The 14,612-nt window shown below is 27.0% G+C and overlaps 1 protein-coding gene across 1 annotated transcript; it reads left to right on the forward strand.

Annotated features, from left to right (window-relative positions):
* Positions 1-5,018: 5,018 nt before the first annotated feature.
* Positions 5,019-10,591, forward strand: LOC130976236 (uncharacterized). Its single transcript, XM_057901039.1, has 5 exons — positions 5,019-5,874; positions 5,964-6,008; positions 6,100-6,390; positions 6,567-6,733; positions 10,252-10,591. The coding sequence occupies exons 1-5, from the start codon at positions 5,643-5,645 to the stop codon at positions 10,453-10,455; spliced, it is 939 nt and encodes a 312-aa protein (XP_057757022.1). The 5' UTR covers positions 5,019-5,642; the 3' UTR covers positions 10,456-10,591.
* The last annotated feature ends 4,021 nt before the right edge of the window (positions 10,592-14,612 follow it).

The raw sequence follows: 14,612 nt of genomic DNA on the forward strand, positions 1-14,612 counted from the left end.
TAATTAATTTGTTATTTTTATTAGTAATTAAGTTACAATTATTATTTTTTAATTGATATAAGTATGCAAAATGAGAACATTAGTAACCCAAATTATGAGTAGAATTGATGAATTTCTTTGGTGAATAATAGAATCAGGTAAAAAATAAAGAGACTCACTAAATTTATAGAGAACATGTACATTGAAAAGTACAATACACTTTATAGAATAAATCTACCGAATTTAAATATTATCGATATTCGTATCCAAATTATTTGTATTTCTTACCGCACCAAGCATGTACTATAAGTCTTAAAAGTAACGGAAGACAGTTAACAATGTTCATGAATGGTTACATTGTGTCTGAGATTGGAGAAATGGATGATGGATGTTCTTTCCCAAAAGAGTCCTTAATATAATTAGCAATGGATATGAGGAAACCTTTATTGCAGTGGCAAGTGTTTAGGCATACAAAGATATGACAATTCAATGTGGGGGACACAAGTGTTTTACTTTTTTTTTTTTTTGTCAAAAGTTAGGAGTGATACTTGAATCTGAAATTTCTAGGTGAGAAAGAAAGATTATGCCATTTGAGATATAGTTCGTTAACTTTTTTTTCTTTTTTTTTTTCAACTAGCCTTTGTTATTAGTATTTTGATTTTATTATAAAAAAGTTAACTAATTTAGTTCAAAACATCTCTATAGACTAGCTTTTTATTTTAGTTGCTAAATTAGTGGCAAATTTTTTATTTAACTATGGATTTAGTAACCCCAAAGTATGGTTTTGTCATAATAAATTCTACCAGTTGTAAAAATCGGTTAGTGTTTGAAAACCTTTTTGCAGTAATATCTCTTTAAATAAGGTTTAGAATAAAAAATTTAAAATTATATTACTACTACAAAAAAGATAAATTTACATATTATACTAATTAATTTGAGTTGATCGATTAGTTAATTTAATTGTCCACTCAAACAAGTATTAAAAAATTAAATTTTATCTTGTGTATGCAACAACTCATTAACCAACAATAAACTTTTAAATAAAGATTAAATTTACGACAGATTAATTTTTAATTTATCAGATTAAAAAATATAATAAAAAAAAATTGCTTAGTAGCTACTACCAAATAACTTATAGTTTAAACTTTTTCTATTTAGTATTGTAATTATTTAAAAAACTGTAAATAAGTATGGTTTTGATAGATTTCTTTTTCAAATTCTTAATTTAAGACTACCGAAAGAATGGAGAGATTTAGGTCTTGGGGAAACAAGCATATGGCAATTGGAAATTCGTGTGGGAGACGCAAGAATGATAGAGAAGTAGAATTGAAAAAACTTTAGAAAATAAATGAAGTAGATGGACCCTAAAAGAGTGTGCCTATAAACAAAAAGAGAAGGTTTATCAATAAATTATTATATACATAAAATAAAATTTAAAATTTGAACAATGATTTAAAGAGAAACTAATGATGGCCCCAATCCAAATGTGTTGAAGGTTTCTCTTTGTTGATGTCAACAATGCATACACATCAGACAAAACTGACGGCTATGATGAGGTCCAGGCTAGTGGGACCCATCATCTCTCTTGGCTTCCATAATGTGAGGGGGGACCCATAAACACCCTTCACTCATTTTCATAGAATTAACAAGATAAGAATGTGACATCCACATGCACATGCACATATACAATCCCATTCCCTTCATATTCTTGCACACATTTACAGCCTACATTGAAAACAACTCAACACTATACAAACTCAATACCATAATCCATAATATCATCATCATCCTATTGCTATCTCCTCCTCATAATCCACTTGGAGGGGAAACAACTAACACTTGTGACAATCAGAATATAGATTCAATCCCCATTATTCAACACTAGTAGTATAAAGAAGGGAAAAACAAAAAATCTCCTTGTTTTATTGTAATCTACATTAAATTATTCTTTCACCTTAACCATAACAATAATAAAGAAGTCTCACGGTCTACAAATTTAACCCAATAAAATACATAAATTTAATTATAATTATAATTTTTATCTTATCGTATCTTTAGTTGTTCTTATCTTATTTTTATTTACTTTTATCTTTCTTAGACCAATACTCTATATATATTTAGTTTTACCTTCACAATACCATACAATTCAATCAATCAACAATCAATAAAAATTTGCATTCTTTTCTTTTCTTATTCTTTTACAATTTTATCAATCTATACTATATATATATGTGAAATTTATAAAAATTATTAATATGGTGACTACTCCTATAAAATTAAAATTGTATTCATATAAAAATAAATTTATTCAAATATATTAAATTATCTAATAGTATCTACTTATTTTTTAAATAAAGATACTTCAAGAGAATGTGGTTATCTGATTGTATATGCATATCATTTGTTTTCCTAATAACCACAAGAATATAATTTGCCTTTTAATTAGTCATCATTATGGTTAATAAATCATAAGACTTTAGCATGAGCTTCAATTCATCTTTTTGTTAAAACTAACATTGCTATATAATAGTAACAATAATATTTAAAAGAAAATAAAAAATCAGCTCATTAAATAGACTAAAATAATTTTATTTAGTATTTATTAATTATTACTAAAATAATTGTACAATTTTAAATGTAATAAATATATAATTACAAATATTATGTATATAAAATTATAAATATTATGTTATATAAAATAATTTTAGTAGATATTGTTTCCTTAAATTACCGTAATAGTAAATATACCAATATATAATTACTATAGTTATGAATTATAATATTTAAATTCAGTAATACTAAGAGACAATATTTAAAATAATTACTTTATATAACATAATATTTATAATTTTATACATATAATATTTATAATTATATATTTATTACATTTAAAATTATATAATTATTCTAATAATAATTATTAAATACTAAATAAAATAAATTTAGACTGTTTAAACTGATTTTTTTATTATCTTTCAAGTATTATTAATAATTATGTAACACTATAGCAATGCCATCCTCTCTCTTTAATACACGAATAACAAATCAAAAAGTGTCATACCCAATTTCCGTTTAAGTTCAATGTAACCTAACCTAATAACCAAACTTTAGTAGACATTATTATTATTATTTCCTTTGTGTCTGCTCTCTGCTTTCACGAGGAAGGTTCATAATTAGTTGTTATTAGACCCTGCATGTACAATAATGATTCATTTTGACTAAGAAGCTTTAGTTTCCATTGTCAATAAATTAACGACTACATATAACTCATCAAAGTTTCACAAAAAGAAGGAATAATAATAATGAATAGTAAAAATGAATAATAAATCGTGCACTGATTCATGTGATTTCTCTTTCACGAAGAAGCATTATCATTAAAGCTAGCTTGTATTATTATCACTAAATGATCCTTTTATTATTTACCAAAAATAAGGAATCTGTTAGAATATACAGATTTCTTCATGTCTGCTCTCTTTGATTAAGAAGGTTTTTCTTATCTTAGCCATGAATCATTATTGAAAAATGTCTCTGACATTCTAACTACTACACATTATTTTGTCACACATGCCACGTGTCTGCATTATAGCTTGATCAGTAATTTTGTAACGAGTTTAATTAAATTCATTGGACTAATATAACTATTAATTATATATTTACTATAAGCAAATGAATAAAATATTTCGTGTAGTAATTAACAACAAAGCCTTTTCATACTAGGTAGAATCGGTTACATGAATCAAATGACGTCATTGTGTTCTGTCATCTATCATATTTACAGTGAAACCATTTACATGTACATCTCATTTGACTACCTCATGGATAGTCTTTTTAGATTTTCCTCTGCCTTTCGCCTCTTGTCCATCTTCCACCTCATCCACCCTCCTGACTGGGTGTTCTATCGGTCTTCTTCTCACATGTTCAAACCACCTGAGACGCGATTCAACCATTTTTTTCACAATGGGTGCTACTCCAACTCTCTCCCTTATATCTTCGTTCCTTATTTTATTCAATCTCGTATGAACACTCATCTATTTCAACATTTTCATCTCTGTCACACTCACCTTATGTTCGTGCTCCCATTTGGCTGTCCAACACTCTGTACCATAAAGTATAACCAGTCTTACAGTGGTGCGATACCTTTAAGTTTTAAAGACACTTTTTTGTCGCATATAAAACTAGATACACTCCACCATTTTGACCAACCTACTTGGATCCTATAATTTACATCCTGTTCAATCTCTCTATTATTCTATATAATACACCCAAAATATTTAAAATTTTTAACTTTTGGTAGAATGTTTTATCCGATTCACAATAAATTAAAGTTGAAACATCTATTACTCTAAAAGCAACTTCAATTCAACATTTAATTATAGTAGAATAGCCCATCAATCAATAATGGCATATCAAAATTTTTTTTCTTAATCACATTCAGATCTTTTAAAATATTTGGATACTAGACCCCCATAATATATATTGATGTAGACAAGAATAATATTAATAACTTGGCGTTATTGTAGCTCATGGATGGCACACGTCATTGTATTTTTAATAATTTATATATCTATGACTATAATGTAAAATATTACTTAAGATAAATTAAGTTGTTATATATATTTATTTCAATAAACATGTTGAAAAGAAGTGACGAAATTAACTTCTGATATGAAATATAAAATTCCCTAAATTCAAGTGGCTGGTAGAATTTTTGTAGTAAATCTAACACTCAATTTGGCTGCATCAAAAATGACCAAACTTCATAGATACAGAACAGAAGCAGATAATAGTAGTAGGATTGGGCCATGCTATTCAAAACAGTGAGTTTCATTATTTGGCCCCACCAAAAGAATTCTCCCAGCTGCAATTTATGTGTTACAATAAATTTTATTAGTGCATGTTATAAAGTTCATAAATTTGTCATAGATACTTCTTACTTTGAAATAAGATTCCTTTGAATAAGGTTATAGATTGTGTGCTGGATGGATTGTGATAGGATAAAGATCATATATATAATGAATGATTTTTTTGGCATGAATTACATCACCCAAATTTAATGGAACTAGAGATAGAAGAAAAAAAAGGTGCACAATTATTTCTCTGTCTTTCTTCAACAAAAAACCATATAAAAATCTTGTACTTATATTTGAGTGTCCCATGATAAACTTGAAGATTAAAACTTCATATAGTGGCCTAGGATATTAGGGGGTCAAAGAACAAGAAAAGTTACTGGGGCAGTCCACTGCATTTAATGCATAGGCCAAAAAAAATTCAATATAAATAATTTTTTTAAGGGTGAAAAATAATAAATTTTCATTGCATTACTTGTTCACTTGTTGCATGTCTTTTGCAGCTTGTGAGATTCAAAAAGCAAAAGAGCAAAACTTTTCAAGAGACAGAAACACACTCTTCACAGAATTTAGCATGCCTTGTGTTTGTATTAATTCCAAAGTCACATTCCACCTTATACCTTAACAAGACAAAAAGCTTCTTCCTTCAGTGCTCACTTTTTTTCTTTTCTTTTTAGTCATGTCTGCACCTTCACCACCCACTTTCAAACCTATGCAAAGTTTGAGTATGGTGGGAGTGGCTTCATTGAACACTTAGAATAAAATAAAGATCATATATTCATCATATTCTGCTGAAAATTCTAAGTAATAGTTTCCATGGCATCAACTGCTGAACCATCTCCTTATAGCACTTCAAGGAGAAGAGATGATGAATCAGAGTTCAATTTGAGAGAATGGGGAATGAAAGGTAGAATCATCAGCAGAGAGAACACCAACTCAAGAAGGTATTCAGGATCATACATGAGAAGCTTTAGAGAAGACACAAGGTCTTTCAGATCAAACATAACCATTTCTAGCACAGCTTCTTCACCAGGATACCCTTTAAAAGGTATATTCCTTTTCTTTTCTTTTCTTTTTTTCATAATGATTTCAAATTTCTTGTTTCACAAACATATATTCTCCATGTTTTTGTTGCAGATGAAATAGACCCTTCAACATACTCATTCACCACTGCTCTTAAAGGTATTAACATATCATGATAATGCATATGCTTGTGAATTTTTATTCTTTTTTCTTTTGAATAATTTGAGTAATGTTGTATGTTTAATTGCAGCATTGCAAGCAAAAGCAAGCTATAACAGTTGGGAATGCTTATCCCCAGATGGGTTTGCATTGAATTCAAAGTGGAATGAAGCAGAAAAGTACATATGCAACCCTCTCTCAGGAGAAGTACCAATGGAGTGTCTATCTGCAAAAACTCTTAGTGGAAGATCATTCAGAAGTTTCACAAACAGAATCACCATGTCTGCTCCTCTAGTTTATTCCTCTTCAAGACATATTCAAGCCAAACCATCTAGTCTCATAGAAGAAGATGAAGCAGCTCCTCCTCAATACCCCATTCCAGGTCACTATTCAAATATTCAACAATCATCTAATGTTTACAATAGCTAAGGCTGTTATTTATAGACTAATCAAATAACTAATGCCTAATTATTCAGTAAGTTCTTCTGCATTCTACTAGTATCCTATTTTTAAGAAGTTGCTTTACAATTCAACTCTGAATCTAATCTTTGTATGCAGAGAAGAAAAAAGAGGGAATGACAAGAGATGTTGGTGTTCAAAGCACACCTCAATATCTTAGTTCAAGCAGTCCTAGCCCTGCTTCAACACCTTCAATCATAGAAAGGTCAAAAAATAGAGCTGCAGATTCACCTAATTCAAATGCCAAAACAAAATCTGAGGAAGAGGTATGTATGTGTATGTGGTATGAAGTTTTAGCAGAATTCTCTTTTGCATTATTTACACTTCAATTAACAGCTCAAACAATTTAGGATTATGATTCCCTTTATCTTGATCATTAAGTTAGCAATGACATTAGTGAAGAGTATTTTAGTGTTTAAACTTTAAACAATGAAGGTACTAATTAGACTATGGTATTTCACTGATTATCTATACAAAAATAGTTTAAGCTATTAGTATTAAAAAAAATTATTAAAAAAATCTATTTATTAATTTCCAAATGTAGTTAAACTTAATTGTTTAATTTTATCTTTTGTTTTGGCAAGACAAATTTAAAACCTGTCTGAGGAAGTATCCAAAGAATCAGATACATGAGTCAGGATCATTATTATCAATCATTCAAAATTATTCAAAAAAAAAAACACAAAGAAAAGAAAGAGCAACTACCCTAAGGCCTAAGCAGGAGGAAGGGGGTGAGTTTCCCAAGATAAGAGAATCAAATCTGGTTGTCATATAATTAGATTATAACCTTCCAATGGTGGGGGCAGTGATATAGATATCTTGGTCCTCAGTGTTTCATGTGCTAATGTCCCTCATTTTTTTATATTTTTTATTATTATTATTTTTTTTTTTTGGTCCCTCCATGCCTTTCCCTCCCAAGTAGCCTGCTTTTCTACTACACATACAGTTGCAATTGTCTTTGTTTTTGGGAATCAATTTTCAGGTACTGAAAATGCCATCTCACAAAGCAAAAACCAAATTATTCCCTTCTTCAATTTCTTTTTTCACCTTCTTTTATGAGTTAGACAATGATTTCTTCCTTTAGTATAATTCCTATTATTAGAATTCAAATAACTTATAATTAAGGGCAGTCCAATACACAAGTATTATGTGTTAATGCAGAATTTTGAAAAGAATTGCAATCCAAAATTAAAATGTATGCATTCTAACCTGATATAATTAAAAAAAAAATCTCTTTCAAGGACATAAAATACTTTAATTAAAAAAATCCCATCATTAAAACTTACATTCAAAGTTTATGATTAAGAGACTAAAATGTCTATCAGCTTAACTGATTAGGCCATCACATGTTAATAGAATTGTTAGACAGTTGGATAAGCAAATTCCAAAAATGACAATTCAATCCCACCACTTGTTCAGACCCTTGAATGATTTAAACATGGCAACAATATATATATAGCTTTTCTCTTTGTCTCATATGTAACCAATAGAGATTCTGGAATCAAGGTACATAATTTTGTTATAAAGGCTATACCCTCAACAAAATTCTGAGTGTACTCACTCTTGCAACTACATTCCTTCATGGGATAAAATACAAAGGAGTGAAGGACTAGTATAGAGTTTCAAGGGTAGGAGCCTAAATCATATAGCATACACTTTCTTGCATTATGGCAATAATAGGGTCATAGAATATAATCCCATTGAAGAAATTTGCCATGGAAAAATGTACTTCAATTTAGGATAATGCATAGTGGCTCTCCAACTATTTTAGTGCAGTAACTAAAAGTACAATCATATTATATATACTCAATAAATCATCAGAGTCATATAAAATAAATAAAATAAACATTAAAATTGTATTAAAAACATATATATTTATATATAAATATATAAACATTTTTATTAGGGTAAAATATATTTTTTATCCGTGAAAGTTTGGCAAAAGTTTAAAAAATACCCATAAGTTTTATTTTGTTTTAATTTTGTCCAGAAGTTTTCGATTTGTATCAAATATACTCTCGACGGATAAATTTTCACAATATTTAAGACAAATCTAACAATAATACATGAAAATTATACTTAATTTGTTTGTGTTGAGGGTTGTTCTTATAAAATTATTGTTGAATTGGTCTTAAATTTTTTGAAAAATTAGCCGTGACATATATTTAATGTAAATCGAAAATTTTTAAAACAAAATATGAAACAAAATAAAACTTAAAATATTTTTAAAATTTTTGTTAAATTTCAAAAGAACACACAGTATACTTTACCTTTTTATTATTAATAATAAGGCGTTACATTAATAAATAGCTTTTCCAAAGTGTTTTATAATATAGCCAAAGTTGTTAGAGATTGAAATTGAATTGAATTATTCCATACGTAAGCTGATTTGGACGCAAAAGAGGAGTGGGGAAGAAGAGCTAATCATTCATATTGTTAGTTTCTTCTTTTTTTTTTTTTTAAACAGCTAAATAAAAAAAATTCAACAGTGTAGGGCTCCTCTTTATGTCTCTATCTGCGTCAGAGAGGATTCTTGTTTCTTAACATGCAAACAAAACTTTAGATGGAAATACCCTATTTGGCGCTTAAATTAAAGCATTAAAACATATAGATATTATATTTGAGAAAAAAAAATATGATTGATCCATGCAGTGTCTTCACTATTTCTTTATTTATTATGTTTATTAGTGCCTTAACTATTATCATTTTTGCAATATATATATATATATATATATATATATATATATATATATATATATATATATATATATATATATATATCTATTTGATATTTATATTTATTAAAGTCGGTTTAAATTAAAAAAATAACTTTATATATAAAACGACATAATTATTAAATGCTACTATACCTTAATTATGCAGCTTCTTATTATTGTTGAGCTATGATATGTAGATATTGATACGGATACGGAACACAATACAATATGAGATATGTTAACACACAAATTTTAAAATTTAATAAGATACGGGACACACATATATAAAATATAAAGTAATTTTTAGATAAATAGTAATGATATTTTAATATTTTATTAATATTAAAATATAAATTAAATTTTTAATTATTTTTAATATCTTATTTTAATTATATAAAATATTTAAAATATTTTTTGTTTTAATAAATAATAATATATATTATTTTTAAATTTATTTAAAAATAAAGTTGAACATGTTGATACGTGATGGTATTTAGTTGTGTCCAAATGTGTCCGGCAAAAAAGTTTTTATTTTTTATTAAAATACAGTTAAATACAGTAGACACGCATGTCGGACAAATATCGATAAGTGTTATATCCAAAATGTATTTGATACGCGAATATGGCAACTCAACTAAGTCCCTGTTTTTTTTATTGTTGTTGCTTGTAAGATGTAATTTTAGAAATATTAAGATCTCACAACTCTAAACAAGGTAGAAGACATTACTAAATCAAATCATCAAATATATATATAGCAAGGTAGCTTATATATGCCAATTTATAAAGAATATAATATTGTTTACCGAATGTTGGAACTTGGAAAATATTCAACCTTTGGTGGGTCAGTAACTTTGATGGCAAATAATTCATAAACGAATATCTTGTAACAAGAGATGACACATGAATATAATGGACCAGTGTTGATTCATGTTACCTAATATAGCAATATTCTGAAAAGATAGAAAAATGGGTTATGAGAATAAGCACATAATAACATATATATATGCATCACATACACTACCATGTATGCATGCATGACATTGATGTGTGCATGAATGCATGTGCAGGTGGAAGTGAAAGATACAGAAACATGGGAGACAAAAGAAACAGTTCATCATCAAAGAGGAAAGAATGATTGGAGCAAACATGAAGAACAACTTTGCAGAAGGCAAGGTGGTTGCTTTTCTTGGATGATGAGGAAGAATAGGCAGAGAGACACTGAAAAACAAAGAAGAAATAACATCTTTCTCATTCACTTCAAAGGTTGCTAAAATAAATAAATAAATAATTGTAATTCATGATGACATGATTGGTTTTTCATTTGAAAAACATCTAAACTATATAGTAGTTTAGATAAAATTAGAATTAGTCTCTTATAAGTTGAGTTTAATTTTTATATGCTTAAAATATAAAAAGTTTGGCACTCTCATTCAATCAGATTTAATTTGTTTGTTCAAATAACTTTTTAAAAAGTGAGTATAAAGGATAATTATTTATGTAATATAATAATGCATAGTTAATTAAATATTTATGCAATTTTTTCAACAAATAATAATATATAATGCTTGCAAATTAATTTCTTTTTATACTAACTAATTAATTGTCTACTTTTAATATCTCTTTGCACAAATTATTATCTTTTCCCAAAAATTCATCAATAATAATGAAAATTACTATTGCCAACGGATAATTTAGTACTTCAGTCTTAATTATTTTCTTAATTTTTTTATAACATTATTCAAAATTAGTTATTTAAATGAAAATTAAAGTGGGTGCGTGTAACTTAGCTTTTAATTTAAAAAATGTTACGTAACTAATATTTTTTTATTTTTATCTTACATTTGAATCAACATTAATCAACTCTACTCCACTTTTTAAACACTAAAAATAAAGAGTTATACTACGTGTACACTAAAATTAGCTACTAAAATTAGTTATCAATATAAAATACATACTAAAATATAAATACATATTAAAAATAAATTAAATCATATATGTATTTATACACAAATATATTGGTGACTGATTTTAACGACTCATTTTAAAAAAAATTCCAGCATAATATATGTTTTATTTTTTTTTTCCAATTAATTCTCTCCACTTCTTTACGCTAACAAATAATATCCTGGCAGCATAGTATGTGTGATTGATGATGGGTGAGAATTGAGATTCTCTTACTGTCTTGCAGTGGAGAAAATTTTGGGGTTGCTTTGCCGTAAATAGAAAAGTTAAGAGCAATTTTCAATTGTGAAAGGGATGGAGTGTGGAGTATGTGTCACATTCTCTCTCTCGTGTGGTCCATTAATTATCATGATTATTTTTCTGTTAAATGGTCAGTGATATAGTATATATATGTTATGTTCTTCTTGTGGTGAAATTTCGGTGACAGCTTAGGCTTCACATGCATTATTATATATATGCATATCATTTTTGAATATGAAGGTTCTTAGCTTTATTCCCTGGCCAACTCGCTTAGTCACACTCATCACAGGTCACAATTATAATTTTATTTTTTTTAATATCAATAAACTTCAAATCTACAATAATAATAATATCTTCTTTCTTTCAAAATTTTGGATCTAGCCATAACACTTAAACATGTATTATTCCTTGAATAATCAACAAATTAAAGATGATATATATTTGTTATGAGTTTAACTGAAGTCTAATCAATAATAAATTAATAAATAATTATTTTCACTTGTATTTTATATTAATTAATTATCATTAATTAATAATTATTTAAATTTTATTTTTTTTAAATATATAATTAATAAATTAATTATAATTGTTTAAAGTTAGTTAGTTAATGGTTGTTTTTGTATACTTTTCCATTTCAAAATGTTTTGATTTGGATTATTAAAGAATTTATATTCTTGATTTTTATAATAATAAAAAATGTTAGGTGACTAACATTTTTTTATTTTCTTTTTACACACTAAAAATATTGGCCCTTATTTAATTTAACAATTTTTTACTGCTTTTCAACCCTAAACCAAGGGGGGAAAATGGTTAATAATTAGCTTTAATTTTCAGAATCCAAGTAGACATATATGAACTTATTACATTTTAGATTGTGCAAGAATCATTTTGATGAACTTCAATTGTTTCATCATTGCATAGCACCAAGATTATTTTGTTACTATATATCATCACTTATTTTATTTTGATTACCATATATAGATAGATGAATTTTATTGTTTGATTCACTATTATTGTTAGCCATGCAAACATGGTGAAAATATTTTGATTAGTTATGATATTGATAATTGATAGATGAATCGTGATTCGTGAATATTTATATAAGAAAGTCTATAGGCCAGCACTTTTATTAAAATCTAGTGAGCACTTAATTATAAAAAAATGATTAATCTTACACGATTATATTATTAGATATCATCTCACACTATTTAAAAATATTGATGATGACTAAACATTACAAATTTTGCTACCTCTAGTACTCCTGAACTCTATTTGATTTAAACCCTAAATCCACCACTTTATTACAACCTTAAAAGGAATTCATGTCACTCTATTACTAAGGTGTATATATATATGTTACGTATAGGCAAAAGTGAGAGGGTTTTCATCACACCATTATATCTCGGAAAATAAAAAGAAAAACTAGTTTTACTTTTATCTATATACTATTGGATGGTAATAAAAAAGAGAAAGTTTATGCACCATCACATTTATTAAAATTTGATTAGTATTTAATTATCAAAAGAAAAGTGAATAATTTTATATTATTAGATATAATTTTACACCATTAAAAATACTAATAATAATTAATTGATAACTATAAATTACAAAATCTACTGTCTCCTAGCAATACTACTACTATACAATGTATACAATTTAAAGTTTAGATAAATCAATAAATTAAAGCGAGACTTTAGTTTTCTTACTTATTAATCAATCACTCAAAATTTGTTGCTTGAAATCGATATAATTCTCTTCTAAAATTATGTAAAGCATACAAATGAAAATCCAATTACTACTAAGTCCGTAATAGCCCCCCACCCACCCCAAAAAAAAAAAAATCCACTTCAATATTAATGAAATTACTTTTAACACTAATACACTCCTAGAGAAATGAACTTGGTTCAACACAAACTTTTTTATTCGTTTTTTTGTCCAAAAGTCATGAGAGATGTAAACTTAGAAGTCCAATGAGTCTTTCCTTTTGCAAGGATGCTACTATCCTTCTTTTTTGTTTTCTTTTCCTTTTTAGAGACTTTAGTGAGTATTTTTTCTTTTCCTTTCTCACTTGATGGAGACTCATTCTTTTTCGTTTTCTTTTCCTTTCTAAACCCTTCAGGAGATACCTTTCTTTTCTCTTGTCCATTGGATGAAGTCTCCTGCAACAATTACCATCAACATTACTCAAATCTTAAAAATGTCGTCTATCATATATATATATACACACACAATTTTTTATTTTTTATTTTTTATTATACATATCTATAACTTTTTTTAATTTTTGATATTTAAACTCATTTTTTTATTAGAATATAAATTATTTATTTATTAATATATATAAATCTAATAATGAGTAATAAAAGGTGGATCAACTATGTGGAGCACTTATCACTTTTGAGTTTTGACAAATGGTATATATAGCAAATTGTGAACATCAAAATTATGTACTAAAATTAATTATTAGTGTAGAATATATATTAAAATATTAAATATATATTAAAAATAAAATATATTATATATATTATTTATACATAATAATTAATTGGTGAAAATTCAGGTGCAGTCGACTTCACGTGAAGTTGATAGATGAGAGTCGTTAAAAGGTTTGACTGATTTGACTAAATTTTCATCTAACAGCTCTCAACTATCAACTTCACGTGAAATCGACTGCACCTGAATTTTTACCTAATTAATTTAGTGCATTTTTAGTGTGTAGGTATTTTTTTATACATAATAGTGTTGCTTACAGTAATTTTATTGGAAGTTTAATAACCAATATATCATTGATTAGGTCTAAAATTTTGAAAACATTTATATACCTTATCGTTCAATAATAACGCTGCTATGGTAATATCCTCATCATCATCATCATCATCATCATCATCATCAATGGGAGCAACTGATTTTAGAATTTCGTCACCTTTTGTGTCAAGCATTTGTGACACAGAATCATAACCCTCAGATTTTGTTGCTCTGATCAGTTTGCCAGTAGGTTTATAACCCTTTTTGGTTCTATAATAATATCACATACATTTATATAAAATTATTTCCAACTCATATATATAAATTAAATAATGTAAATGGTGGTGCATAATAAAATCACAAGACAAGACAAATAAAATCCAAACTTATTACAGGCAAACACTGCAGTTGCATTTATCTCGGCATTTTGGACATTTCCAATCATCCAAAAGCCCCACTTCTTCAATTTTCAATCCGTACCTAA

Source organism: Arachis stenosperma, chromosome 4 (genome assembly GCF_014773155.1).
Source record: "Arachis stenosperma cultivar V10309 chromosome 4, arast.V10309.gnm1.PFL2, whole genome shotgun sequence".
Lineage (NCBI taxonomy): Eukaryota > Viridiplantae > Streptophyta > Magnoliopsida > Fabales > Fabaceae > Arachis > Arachis stenosperma.